Genomic DNA, 13171 nt, shown 5'->3' on the forward strand with positions numbered 1-13171 from the left:
GACCCATTATGTTAGAGATCCCTGCAGGTACTAAAAGGGGGTTTTTGTATGCTAAAGATGACTTGATCTTGCAAATATTCAAAAACTGTTTGGATATTGAATTTTTGTACACAGAAGTGCATGAAGATATGAAAGTTGTGGCAGTGAAAGTTTTGGAAGAGAGTTTTCTGTGGACTGATGATGAAGATGTGGTACAGAATGCTTCATATGCATTCAAGTGCATTCATGGCAGAGAAATCGCTTATGGATCAATAAATACTCTGCCTCAGGAGGGATGGGAGGAACTTGTTGATTGTTGGTCGTGCCATAATTGTGAGTTTAAGACTATGCTGGATCTAAAGCCAAGGCCTAGAAAAGAAGGCGTGCTTGTTTCGGACTTCTTCCTGCTCATCAACGACGTTGATCTTCCTGAATGTTGTAAAAAGAACACGGCATGCATAAGAAAGCTATTCTACAATGAAGTTATGCTTGATGGAGTATCAGATGCCGTGATTATATACTCTTATCTAAACACTTATTTCAAAAGCAATGCTTCGCTGTTTCTTGAGGCAAATCACAAAAAGTACGAAATCAGATGCTTCTATAAGGCAACGCTCATATCAGCAAGTGATAATTCAATTGAGAAGAAAGAATCAATTAAAGTCGGGATTAAAGAAACACACAAAAGATTCGACTCTGGCAAAAACATAAACAGTTTTTACTCAGAAGCAATATATAACATCATAATGTCAAATAAAATAGATATCAGTATGCTTGGATATTGTATATCTTTCATAATAAAAAGTAACTGAATCGATTTGTTTAATAATATAATCTATTCATGCATATTTCAGTTTATTCCATAACACAGCATAACAATCCAATTAAACATTCGCAATTAATCAGATAACATCTTAAAATCAAATATGGTTAATTAATCTACTTTGATTTCACAAAGTATGCATGCATTAATAACGCACAATCAAATGTATACCCAGCTAACCAATCATAAAAACAACTCTATGATTGAAGTATCTGATATCCAGTCTTATTGTGCTTCTTTTCAATCACTTTCAAAAGTTTCCTGGCTGCTTTTGAAATCTCTTTGTTAGTGCTGTCTACCACAAGTGCAAAGTACGGAGAGCTCTTGACCAGACATCTCTTGTATTCATATACTTTTTGATATAATACTTGGAGCAACTCAAGCATCATGACCACACGATCTCCTTTCATGCATCCGAGAATTAAATCATTCGTTGCCTGAATTTCATCGACATTGTGTCTCAACAGACTCCCAATACACTTTGCATATATCGCATTTGGCTCACTGCAGTAGAAATCAAACATCAATCTCACGAATTTTCCATGTTCAATCATATATTCCTTGTCCCAATAAAGATAGTTCGTTACAAATACAATCGCTTCAGAATCATTATTGCTGGCATTTTCAACCATCGCATGCATATAAGGCTTGAAAACTCTGCTACATATCGAAAATCCTGCATTTGATATTTCAAAAAACTCCTTCCTCCTTGTTTCATACATTTTCATCAAAAGTTCAGTCATATCATTCCCAAGCTCACCTTGCTTTTCAAGACACAGCAGAATGATTCTCACAATCAACTTACTACTCAGATCCATAATATTTTGCTCGACAAACTTCTCAGCAATTTTCAAGACCTGTAAGCAAACTTCTACGCCAGGATTGTTAATCACTTTGTGCAAAAACTCAGCGCATCCGCTTTCAACACCAGACTCATATGCTCTGATTCCTCCAAGAATAAGATGTCTGCTATCCATGTTCAGCATACAGTCTGCGATTTCCGGAAACTTCATAAGAACATCTTTTACATACATTCCCATCACTCTTCCATACTTCTCGAAAAAAACTTGTACTGAATATACTTTCAACTCAATCATGCCTGGAACAACATAAGGAATGTATCTTAGAAGATCCTTAAAAAGGCCGTTTCTGATTACTGTGTCCATAATCCCACATCTAAAGTACACTGATGATCGCAGAATCATCTCCATAAATCCATTCTCATCAATGTAAACACATCTATCCACAACTATCTGCTCAAAAAGATCAAGTTCATCTTCAAACTTATTACTGTTGTCAACAAAGTACTCAAAACACCATTGTCTGCTTTTTTCATGTCGTCTAATAAGCTCAATTAAAATGGCCTTTGCTGCATTCCATCCAGGTATTCCTACACATTTCATCAGGTGAGGCATATATTTCTCATTCAGCAGTACTGCAACCATTTCTTTCGACCCATATTCCACAAGGATTGAGCAATACTGAGCATATTCATTCATCTCTTCATCATCTAGATCATATTCACACATCACTTTCATAAACTCTTCAACCTCCTTGCATTTTCTACCATTTAAGACCGTGGATATTCCCTTGCTCATACACAGAGACACAAGCGCATCATACATCTTTTCTTCAAGACACTCATCAATCACCTCTTCTTTGTATGAATACAATCTTTCTAATATACAATACACTTCATTTATAATTCCTTTCATACTTAGCACTAATTCACAGGTATCCATTGTAAGCACTTCAGAATGCACCCTTAACATCGAGTAAAAAACAGTTGATGTGTACTCAACCTTAATAATCATCCCAATCATCTGGTTCACAGACTGTGCATCTTTTGAATGATGTAAGTATCTGCATATAGAATCTAATAACGATGCATTTCTATCTCCAGTATTCATCTTTATAATCTCATTCTTCAATTCCTCAACTATCGTAAAACTTGCTTCGGAATTTGTTTCTTTACACGTTTCTGTAAGATAATCCAAATATCTAGGTATCACATATAACCTCTCGCTAATAATAAATGGTTTTAGATCCATTCTAATCATTCTTGATGTCGCAATAATATTTTGTATCTCAATATCCCTGCTGCATTCATTCAGCAATATCAGAATTATACTACTATTCAGCTCATTCACAAACAACTTTGCATTATAGTTTGTGTATCCAAGGCACATTTTCATAATATCATGTATTTCTCGTTTAAAAATGCTTTTTGGAATGCTCATCATCACCATTGAGTGATTGCTGTCAGTCATTAATCCTCTCCATAGCTCGGGTAGTAACATTGTCAAGTAGGCTTTATCATCACTGTTCATATACTTAGCCAACTCTATTATGCATTTACCAAAACTATTAGATAATCTCTCTATCAATCGCTTTTTATCACCTATTTCATTCAATAAATTCGCATAATCCACTATCTGTCCTTCAATTTCATTATTTACCCCCCCATAAAGACTCAAAAGCATATTTAGCTCAAAGTCGGTATATGATCCATCACGTATATTTTCTCTCAGCATCCACTGTACATATCGCTTGCATCTCTCCATATTACTCAGAAATTCTCTACCATTTCCATCCTCATGCATTTTCTTGAAGTATTCATTTTCATCATGCGGCTTCATTTCATCTACTCCATTTAAATCATCTTGATTCACATGAATATCAAGGCTATTCAGATCGCAATATGGCTTCAATACCTCAATAAACTCAGTACATGCTGCTTCCACATGCTTCTTGATCCTATTATACACATCAACCGCCATCTTCCATTCTCCCACATCAACAAGACACGTAACAATCTCAAAAAACTGCATCGAAAAGTCTTTTCCAGTCCTTCCTATCCCTGCATAAACATGTTCCAGAACATCTTCACAAAACACTCGTATATCATCCTCCTTGACATAATCAAAATATCCCACAAAAAAATCAAAAAAATGCTTGTCTTTCAGACACATGTTTCCAACAAACTGGCATGAATACACGATCTGCTGCTCAAAGTAGCTAAACTCAGTCCTACTGCTCAAGCATAAAACATGCGAGTAGTATTTCTTAAACGGCAAGAGTGCAAACATCATCTCCTTTGCATTAAATGCATCACACATGTACCTCCGAACAAGATACTCAAACAGATACTCCACTCCTTTGATACTCCCGTATCTCACCAGATCTCTAACAAATTTAGAAAACTTCGCATTGAATTTCTCTTCCTGCCTGCATGTCTGTCTCTGGCGATCAAAAGTAAGACTCTTAAGTGTAGTGTATTCAGTCTTTATAGGTATCAGATCAAGAATGCTTTCATCATCAAGATCTTCTGTTTCTCCAAACATTAATCGGCGTTTTACTTCTGCATGGATGGCTCTTCTATTCATTTTCAACATTCTCAACTGATTCTTCAATGGCATAAGGGCATACAGCCAATCCAATAAAACTCTTAATCTAATGCACACCAAGTCAACTACAAGCAAAATACAATCCAAAAAGCACATCGATCAAACCAATAATTCTTTAATCACTCTTCAATTCGTACCCATATCTCATCCAAACTCCATACCGTTTATTTTATTTCATCAACCACAATATACTTATTGCTACTTGTTGCATCTTGATACTTCTTGCTCAAAAACCTTATCAGAACCACCCACAGGCCAATTATAGCAATCATCATAAGTGCCGAAACACTCGACATCCTCCGGACATCCGTTATGTCCCATATCCCCGTCATTGCCATGCATATAATCGATCCCATCGACTTCCCAAACTTTCCACACAGCCCATCATATACCGCCTTGTACTTTGCCCTGTAAAGAGGATCCAATTGCATCGATATTGCTTCTTTTGACACATCAGATCCAATATACTTGCCTAACCTAAAAATCGCTATGGAAAGCACACCCAGACTATTCTCAAACGCTAGGAGAGGTGTCCATCCATTGAAAAGCGACCCAAAAATAATATTTCCGCTATTTGTTGCTCCTACGTTATAGAAAGCAATCAAAAAGATTGAAAAAAGTGAAAATGCAGCAGCAGCAACAGGTATGCCTGCAACATACATCCATCTTCCCTTCTTGATCAGTGACGAATACGGGCTATTCACTATGACCAACAGTGATATCGAAATGATCAGCTGCTCAACTCCATTATAAAAGTTCGAAAGTGTCTCTCTCGACTTGTTTCCATACTTCGAGCTGGCAGCAAGCCCATTCTTGAATGTTGCATCACATAGCGTTGACGTTATCCCATAGAACAGCACTGTCAGTGATATGGCAATCAAAACCTTCGAGTTCAATATGCCATTTCCTGCATCCTTCTTAGATGTCCTCTTGTGCATCATATCTGCACTCTTGATCTCCATTGCTGCAAACACAGGCACAGGTAGAATCACTTTTTCCATGTACTTCTTCATCATCAGTATCCCGAGAATAATAACCGCAGAAACCAGCACAAGGATCTTGAATCCAGTCTCCTTCATTTCAAAAGTCACGCCGTCTCTCCACTTGTTGAACACAAGTGTAAATATGGCCGAGGTAAAGATAGATAATGCATTCGATATATTGTACACAGATATGTATCTCTGTGTCTGCTTGCCTGTCGACACCTCATTAGAAAACATAAAGAACAGATACGACGCAACTAGAGCGCCCCACATCTCAGAGCACATAAAAAACAGTGATGACGTCCATTCGTTGAGCGCAAGAAAAATCGGGAACAAAAAGTGTGACCTTATCGACTCCATCTTCCCGTCTCCAAACATGTCTCTTGCCCAATATGCGTCCTTTTGTATCAGGTGCTTTAGTGGCCACAAACCCAGCCCAAATACCACATAACATCCAGAAAAACACATCAGAACAATATCAAACACCTTTGATGGTGAAAAGCGGTCAAGGCCTATCTGGATCATCCACACAAAAAAAATCGAAAACGGCGGCAGAAAGATCGACTTGATGAAGAAAATCGACATCGGGTCCTGTCTACCCATCACCACCATCTCTCTCATATTTCCCATTATATTATGCACCATCGTTATCACTCCGAAGAGACCAGATAGATACAGCACCCGGCGCCATTCGCACCTTGCGATCTTGATATGCTTGAAGATTCCCGTCTTCTTATATACGGCCTCCTCAAGCTCCTCCTCTGTCTGAAAAGCATGCTCGTCCTTGGAGATAGACGACCGTGCTGAGCTCATTTGGGGCCGCGCTACCCACTGATAAAAATAAATCAACTGTAACTGCTTAATACCCAATTCACTTTATTGCCGGAAATGGCTTGTGAATGTAATGGCACGTGTATTTCTCTACACATTCAAATCCTATTGGAACAAACTACAAATTTCACTTATATGGATATAGATTTAAGATCTGTTTGCATGTACATACAAAGATACCATCACTTGCCTGTATTTTATGGTTTCCATCTGGCATTACATCTGATTTGTAAATCTGAATGTGTTATTCATGCATAGCAATGTAAATTGACAAATTATTATGCATCGTTGCATGAATTCAAAAAAGCATGAGTTAAGCAACATAACTAGTGAATGCATTTCAAGTACAAAAGACACTTCTCTGCATGAATCTGTCTCAAATACACAAGAAACTTCAAAAGATCTACAAAACACAGTTATTTGTTCTATAAGTTCAGGTGAAAGAGTATCAAAAAGACAACTGAGCCTTGAAGATGTCTTTTTCTGCAATAAGATTGCTCGGAGTGCTTGTGAAGAATCCATAAACAACCGACGTTCTAATAAATGTGAATATTGCAGGTTAGATCACAACATAAACTCAAAATGGAGACATCACCTGAAAGATGAGTTTGAAAAGCAATATTTTATGGGAATAAAGAAATTTCTTCATGAAAACACGGATCACCTGCCACCAGTTAACAAGATATTTTCTTTCATGGACTACTTTGAATTAGAACAAACAAAAGTAGTCATAATTGGTCAGGATCCATATCACAATGTTGGACAAGCAATGGGATTGTCATTTTCAGTTCCTGTAGGCATGCCTGTCCCACCAAGTCTAAGAAACATATACGCTGAGCTAGCGAATGATATTGAAAACTTTGTAATTCCAGCTCATGGCAATCTTTCAAAGCTAGCAGAACGTGGTGTTTTATTGCTCAATGATGTTCTTACTGTCACAAAAAATAAGCCAAACTCACATGCAGACATAGGATGGAGGGAATTTACAGATAGAATCCTACAGCTGATAAACAATCATTGCACAAACGTTGTGTTTATGCTATGGGGAAGACATGCACAAGCAAAAGGAAAATCCATAGATAAGCGCAAGCATCTTGTACTGGCATGTGGCCATCCAAGCCCATTCAGCTCGAAGATGTTCTTTGGATGCAGGCACTTCTCAAAGGCAAACAAATATCTCTGCTCACACAGAAAGTCCCCAATCAACTGGCAAGTGTAAATCATCAACTATAGTAAATAAATAGCTTACTGGTTTATTAAAGCTGCTCTTTCTTCTCAGAAATCAAGTCAAGACCAATAGGAGTGGATGTCTGGATAGAGTTGCTATAACTTCTGTTCAGATACGTAATCATGTAGATCCATATAGGAAAGATCACCCCAAATATAGAAAGCGTAAACGGCGCTGCTGCTCTCACATCGTTATATCCCATAAACGACCATAACATAGCATAGAACGCTCCTATTGACTTTCCAAGCTTTCCACTTAATCCATCATACACTGCTTTCAGTCTTGCTCTGTACAGAGGATCAATCTGCAGAGAAATCGCCTCCTTTGCAATGTCATAGAATGCATACTTTGCAATCTTCATTCCACTCACACAGCACATTCCCCACTTTGCCTCAATGTCAAAGTTTGGCGTGTATCCCTTAAATACCGATGAAAACAGAACTGGTTTGTACGTAGACCCGTTTGGATAATTGTAGAATGCAGATCCAAACACAACTACTGCCGAGATCATCGCAACAATCGGTGGAACTATGGCCATCATTGCCCATCCGTGCGTCTGCACAAGCGTGGCAATCGGAGTCAACAGCACAAATGCAACAATCGCTCCAACAATAAGTTGTTCTCCAGACATCAAGTTAGACACATACTCACCCTTGTTCTTATTCTCTGCCTCTGCGGCCACACTCAGCCCATTCTTCCATGATGACTCAATCCAGTTAGTCCCTGCATAGTAGAACAATGCATTAAACACCATTGCAATCAAAAACTTCGACTGTGCCATAAGCTTAATGCTCTCAGAAAAGCTGGCTGCAGACTTCTTCCCAACCTTCTTCTTAACCCCCTCAGTTCTGATAAACAACTGCTTCTTCAAAATCCCATTCTCCATATACTTCTTGATCAAATAAGATATCGCAGTCAGTCCTCCAAACAATACAAAAAATGAATTCGCTATATAGCTCTTCATCTCATAATTCGAACGGCCAGAGTAGCTCTTGTACAGTTTTCCTGTTCCTCCAGAAAGCATCAGACATATGTTAGACATAATGTAGAACAGTGGTGTAAATCTTATCGACTGTCGCACCGTCAATACCTCATTCGCAAATGCAAGAAACATAAACTGCACAATCAGTGATCCAAACAGCTCAGCGAGCAAGTACACCAAACTCGTCAACCACTCATTCATTATGAGTGAGATCGCAAACATAAACTCAAATCCCTTGCAAGACATCTTCTCATCTGCAAATATATCTCTCGCTCGGTACATCTCCGGCTGCAGCCAATAAGAAAATGGAAAGCCAACTGCTCCAACCAGTATAAACACCATTGCAAAGAATATCAGTGTGTAGTCAAACACCTTCGATATGCTGTTCTTCATCAACATCTTCTGCACAATTCCAGTCGTTATTATAGACACCGGAAGCACCACACACGTCTTCAAATACGATATCGCCACCGGTAGCTGTCTAGATGCCACAAACGAGTCTTTCAAGATCCTTGCAAACGAATATACATACACCTGTATCGCAAAGATCGCTGCCATCGATCCCCATAGCTTCCATTCACATCGAGCTACTCTGATCCTCGTTGCCGGCCATATCTTTCCACTACATGCCTCCTGTTCAATCTCATCCTCAGTCTTCAGGCTCATTAAGTTCTCATTCTTCTCTGTTCCTTGTATAATAGGACTCGTCATTCCAGTTCCCATCTCTGGGGCTTTCCTTTTTCCTTTTTTATCAATATAAAAATTCATCTTCCTATCTTGGTAATGAGACGTCCTCCACTAAAACGCGAAATCTGTCTCATTGCACTGTCCATCCACAAACACCATTTGATGTGCATAATTCATTCCTTCACAACATGCACTGCACTTTGACATCTCTCGTTCTATTTTACAATCGCTTAAATTAAGTTATTTCAATCCCATACCATATTCTTCCATATTAGGAAGCGGCGCACTCAATTACCAATAACCAAAATCCTCTCAACAACAGATTTCAACACCCAATAATAAAAAACCTACAAGACCAATTTACTTCTCTGCTATCTCCTGCAGCACCCGATCAATCTCCTCGGCACTCAGATACTTTAATGGCTCTCCTGCATTCAAATATGCAACCTCCATCTCAGAACACACCGAATCGTTTCCAAGTGACTCAAGCAGTGCAGCAACAGCTAGCTCAACAAGCTCTCGGCTATCTGCACCCTCCACATAGCTCTTCTCAATATACTTGCTCATCTTCCCATGCTTCTCTCCAACCGCAGTAGCATAACAAGGATAGCAAATCCCAGACATGTCAGTCTGATAGACCATCGCCTTTCCTGCATCAAACCCAAAAATAGACGCACTAAATGCTGCTGGTCGTTCCGCTGAACTCTGTATCAGCTTCTGCATCTTGTCTGCGAACTGTCTACACAGGATATCAGGTGTCACTTCAAATCCAAGAGAAAACGTTTCCTTATTCGCAATCATTTTTATCCTCTGCACAATATACTCAACATCTCCAGGAAGCCCCGTAATCGCCACAAAGCATCTCTCAGAAACCCTTGCAAAGCTCGACAGGCACTCATCCTCAAGCTTATCCTGCATAATTCTCTTTGCTGCGCATACAATCATGTCCCTAGACCTTACAGTGATTACAGGCAACGAATGGTTCACTGCCTCAAGTCCATACTCAATCTGAAGGAGCTTTCCTTCGCTGTTAAAAACATTCGAAATCTCTTCCTGTGTTGTCATCAGGGGCTCAGTCCTCATTTCATAAACTCATCACCCAAAACACTAACCTTGCAATTCTATATTATTACTCTATCCTTGTTACTTATCCCATGCTAATGCTTTAAAAACATTCACGCACATGAATAAAATACAAATTCTACTTAAGAAAATACAATCATTTGAATATTTCATAGCCATGCTTGTGCCTGACAATCAAGAACAAACGTTAGCTACCCTTACACATGGCTGCACTCAATCTAGTAGGAAAGTCTGTATTCGTGACTGGTGCAAGTAGAGGACTTGGACTCGAAATCACAAAGGAGCTCCTGGCAAGAGGTGCATATGTACATGCTATAGGAAGGTCCTCACAGCCATACTTCCATCCAAACCTTACATATCATCAGATGGATCTGCAGCTCCAAAAGCCTGATCTTGGCATTTCATTTGATATTGTGATCTCAAACCTTGGCACAAGTGTTGGCAACAAGCGATTCTGTGATATGGAGTACCAGGAGATCACTGGCATGCTGCAAATGAATGTAGAACTACAGCTGTGGCTGCTCAAGAACATCTCATACACAAAGTTTGTGTTTATCAATTCCGTCCTGTCCCAACAAGGATTACCTGAATACTCCATGTACTGTGCATCAAAAGCATTCATCCACACACTCAATCAATCATTAAGGCGCGAAGGTAAAGATACAGTCATCATATATCCATACAAGATAAATACAACACTATTCAACGAAATAAGAGACGTGTGTGCACTCGATGCAAAGGCAGTGGCTGTCAGAGTTGTAAAAGATATCGAAAACGGAACAAGAGAAGATTTCATGCCATGGATATTCGGGCCCATCAGCCACATCTTCAGAATCATGCCTCTTTTCATTCAAGATCTCCTTGCAAGGATAATAAAATCTGTGTTCTATCCACAGATAAACAGAAAACAAGTATAAACATATGTTAATTATTTATTACCAATGCTCGTCAAGCATTATTGATTACCGTACATCTAGTAAGCCAAACCCAACCATCTAAATATATCCGTTTCTCCAGAGACCTTTATAAACTTCAGGTATATGTGCAGATCCATACTGTCTAAATGTGCGTCCATAGCCATCCTTCTGATCGGAAAGATAATCTGTAGTGTAGAGAATGCCAAGATTTGCAGGTTTCAGCTGCTCCTTGCTTTTGATGGTATTGAATAGAAATGGCGGATTTGTAGCTTTCATGTACGCTTTGTCCCAGTCTACTCCATCAAAAAACGGATGCCTCCTGATAGCTGCTGCGTCTCTATCCATATATCCAAGTCGTTTTCTTGGTTCAATCACAAGCAGTTTTGATATCAGGTCCTTGGTGCATGCATCAAAAAACACTGGAAAACGAACTTTTCCTTCCCTCATCTTTGCAGCTGTTGAAGCCATGTCCTGTGATGCAAAAGGAGTAATTCCTACAAGCATCTTGTACATAACTATCCCAATGGACCAGTAATCAGACATACAAGAAAGGCCCCAGCCATTCAGATAGTCAAGAGATGCATACTCAATATTGCTGTCTATTCCTCCAACAACACTATCTATTTCATTCAGAAAGCTATACTTCAGTTTGATGTGTCCATCATCTCCTATCATTATGTTGCTGGGTGATAAAAATCCATAGCAAAGCCCTTTGGTGTGCAGATACTGTATCACAAGCAGTATCTCCACTATGTAGAACCGACATGCTTTCTTAGATATCCTTCCCTCGGCTCTTATCAGCTCCATCAGATAGTTCTTTGACTGCTCCTCAACAAGAAATAAATGCTTGTAATCCTGGAAGCTACACACCGTGTTGATCAGAAATGGATGCCTGATCATGGATCTAATCACATACTCATGATCAACCATATCCTCTTCACCATATTCTATTATCTTCTTCTTGTTCATCACTCGTAGATTGTACATTCCACCAAGTACGTCCTGTATCTCCACAAACACAAGGAACTCTTCCCAGAAAGGCCCAAACGATATCTTCTCAACACACATGATATCTTGCTTCCTTATCATTTATGGGTCTACTACTACTTTGCCATATATCTATATGCATGAATCAGATTTACAAATGCATAATTACTACTTCATATAAGCATCCTCTTGCACTAATTATGCATGAATCAATACCGCATTCAATTTAAAACTACTCTTGGGTATCATCATCAAAAATTACTTCGCACATCAAAACTCTATTGCTTGTTGTATCATAAGAATACTCTAACTACAAGGTTCATAATCGATCCAAAAACAGATAGCAAACCTTCATCGGAATTGACATTATTTACATCCTTGTCCATTACTTTTCTTGCAGATTCATAGTCATTGATCCTACATCTGTTGATTTCCTCTACTCTTCCTTCATACTTCCTTCCTGTGTTCCATGAAAACATGTTTCTACTCACAAAAACCGCTTTCTGGACTTTCTCAAACGCCTCGTGGAAATCTTTCCCTGTATATGACATTAATGTTGGTCTAAAGTCGTTTATGCCTGAAAAATATAAGCTATGCAAAAAGTTTAGTAATCCAAATAATCCCATCTCAGGTTCTCCGCTCCATTTATTCAACTTAAGAACGTTCTGTGAAAAGTCCTTGTGATACTCATCGTCCTTAGTGCACACCACTACAACCTTTTCTAACGACCTGTTTAAGTGTTTCCCTTCAAACCTCTGCTTGTCCTTGCAATAAACCTTATATGAAATGCATCCATACGGGTCCATTTTATGCATCATCATCTTATCAAACAGCGTCGATGACTCAGACACATGAATCAGCTCATAAAGATGTGCAGCATGAAACAGAAAAACGTCAGTAAATGCTCTTCTAGAGACAAAAAAGTCCATCTTGAAAGGCAAAAACTTTTTGTTCAGCAAAAGGTTCGAACTATCAAACACCAATACAGGCCTATTTTGCTCTTGTTTGGGAATGGCTACAACTGCATCTTCTTCTCCTGACATCATATTCCAAACACGTTTTCCTGCTCTTTTTATATATCCAGTTATACAAGTTCTATCATCTACATCTAAATATTGCCTTCTTCCAAGGACACTAATTCCAATACCTAGCGATATGAGCATAGGCGTTATTCCAGGCATGCTTTGCTTATTGGCTCTCTCAGTTAATGTTTTTAATATACTTTTTCCATAACACATCAAGGGCTTCGCAATGATCTAAACCT

General features: G+C 38.9%; 9 protein-coding genes across 9 annotated transcripts; 3 read left to right on the top strand and 6 right to left on the bottom strand.

Annotated features, from left to right (window-relative positions):
- Nucleotides 1-8: 8 nt before the first annotated feature.
- M896_050420 (uncharacterized protein) lies at nucleotides 9-791 on the top strand (the record flags this gene model as incomplete). The annotated part of the gene is made up of 1 exon (XM_014708191.1): nucleotides 9-791. The coding sequence occupies one exon, from the start codon at nucleotides 9-11 to the stop codon at nucleotides 789-791; it is 783 nt and encodes a 260-aa protein (XP_014563677.1).
- A 208-nt stretch (nucleotides 792-999) lies between these two features.
- On the bottom strand, nucleotides 1000-4221 carry M896_050430 (uncharacterized protein; the record flags this gene model as incomplete). The annotated part of the gene is made up of 1 exon (XM_014708192.1): nucleotides 1000-4221. The coding sequence occupies one exon, from the start codon at nucleotides 4219-4221 to the stop codon at nucleotides 1000-1002; it is 3222 nt and encodes a 1073-aa protein (XP_014563678.1).
- Nucleotides 4222-4373: 152 nt separating this feature from the next.
- On the bottom strand, nucleotides 4374-6005 carry M896_050440 (ATP/ADP translocase; the record flags this gene model as incomplete). The annotated part of the gene is made up of 1 exon (XM_014708193.1): nucleotides 4374-6005. The coding sequence occupies one exon, from the start codon at nucleotides 6003-6005 to the stop codon at nucleotides 4374-4376; it is 1632 nt and encodes a 543-aa protein (XP_014563679.1).
- A 298-nt stretch (nucleotides 6006-6303) lies between these two features.
- On the top strand, nucleotides 6304-7242 carry M896_050450 (uracil-DNA glycosylase; the record flags this gene model as incomplete). The annotated part of the gene is made up of 1 exon (XM_014708194.1): nucleotides 6304-7242. One exon carries the CDS (start codon nucleotides 6304-6306, stop codon nucleotides 7240-7242), a length of 939 nt encoding a protein of 312 aa, XP_014563680.1.
- Nucleotides 7243-7279: 37 nt separating this feature from the next.
- Nucleotides 7280-8944, bottom strand: M896_050460 (ATP/ADP translocase; the record flags this gene model as incomplete). The annotated part of the gene is made up of 1 exon (XM_014708195.1): nucleotides 7280-8944. The coding sequence occupies one exon, from the start codon at nucleotides 8942-8944 to the stop codon at nucleotides 7280-7282; it is 1665 nt and encodes a 554-aa protein (XP_014563681.1).
- Nucleotides 8945-9280: 336 nt separating this feature from the next.
- On the bottom strand, nucleotides 9281-9985 carry M896_050470 (subunit alpha of 20S proteasome; the record flags this gene model as incomplete). The annotated part of the gene is made up of 1 exon (XM_014708196.1): nucleotides 9281-9985. One exon carries the CDS (start codon nucleotides 9983-9985, stop codon nucleotides 9281-9283), a length of 705 nt encoding a protein of 234 aa, XP_014563682.1.
- Nucleotides 9986-10206: 221 nt separating this feature from the next.
- Nucleotides 10207-10920, top strand: M896_050480 (putative short chain dehydrogenase; the record flags this gene model as incomplete). Its single annotated transcript, XM_014708197.1, has 1 exon — nucleotides 10207-10920. The coding sequence occupies one exon, from the start codon at nucleotides 10207-10209 to the stop codon at nucleotides 10918-10920; it is 714 nt and encodes a 237-aa protein (XP_014563683.1).
- Nucleotides 10921-10998: 78 nt separating this feature from the next.
- Nucleotides 10999-12009, bottom strand: M896_050490 (AGC serine/threonine kinase; the record flags this gene model as incomplete). The annotated part of the gene is made up of 1 exon (XM_014708198.1): nucleotides 10999-12009. The coding sequence occupies one exon, from the start codon at nucleotides 12007-12009 to the stop codon at nucleotides 10999-11001; it is 1011 nt and encodes a 336-aa protein (XP_014563684.1).
- A 191-nt stretch (nucleotides 12010-12200) lies between these two features.
- M896_050500 (putative TFIIF-interacting CTD phosphatase) lies at nucleotides 12201-13145 on the bottom strand (the record flags this gene model as incomplete). The annotated part of the gene is made up of 1 exon (XM_014708199.1): nucleotides 12201-13145. One exon carries the CDS (start codon nucleotides 13143-13145, stop codon nucleotides 12201-12203), a length of 945 nt encoding a protein of 314 aa, XP_014563685.1.
- Nucleotides 13146-13171: the final 26 nt, after the last annotated feature.

The sequence above is a fragment of the Ordospora colligata genome, assembly GCF_000803265.1.
Source record: "Ordospora colligata OC4 chromosome Unknown contig_05, whole genome shotgun sequence".
Classification (NCBI taxonomy): domain Eukaryota; kingdom Fungi; phylum Microsporidia; family Ordosporidae; genus Ordospora; species Ordospora colligata.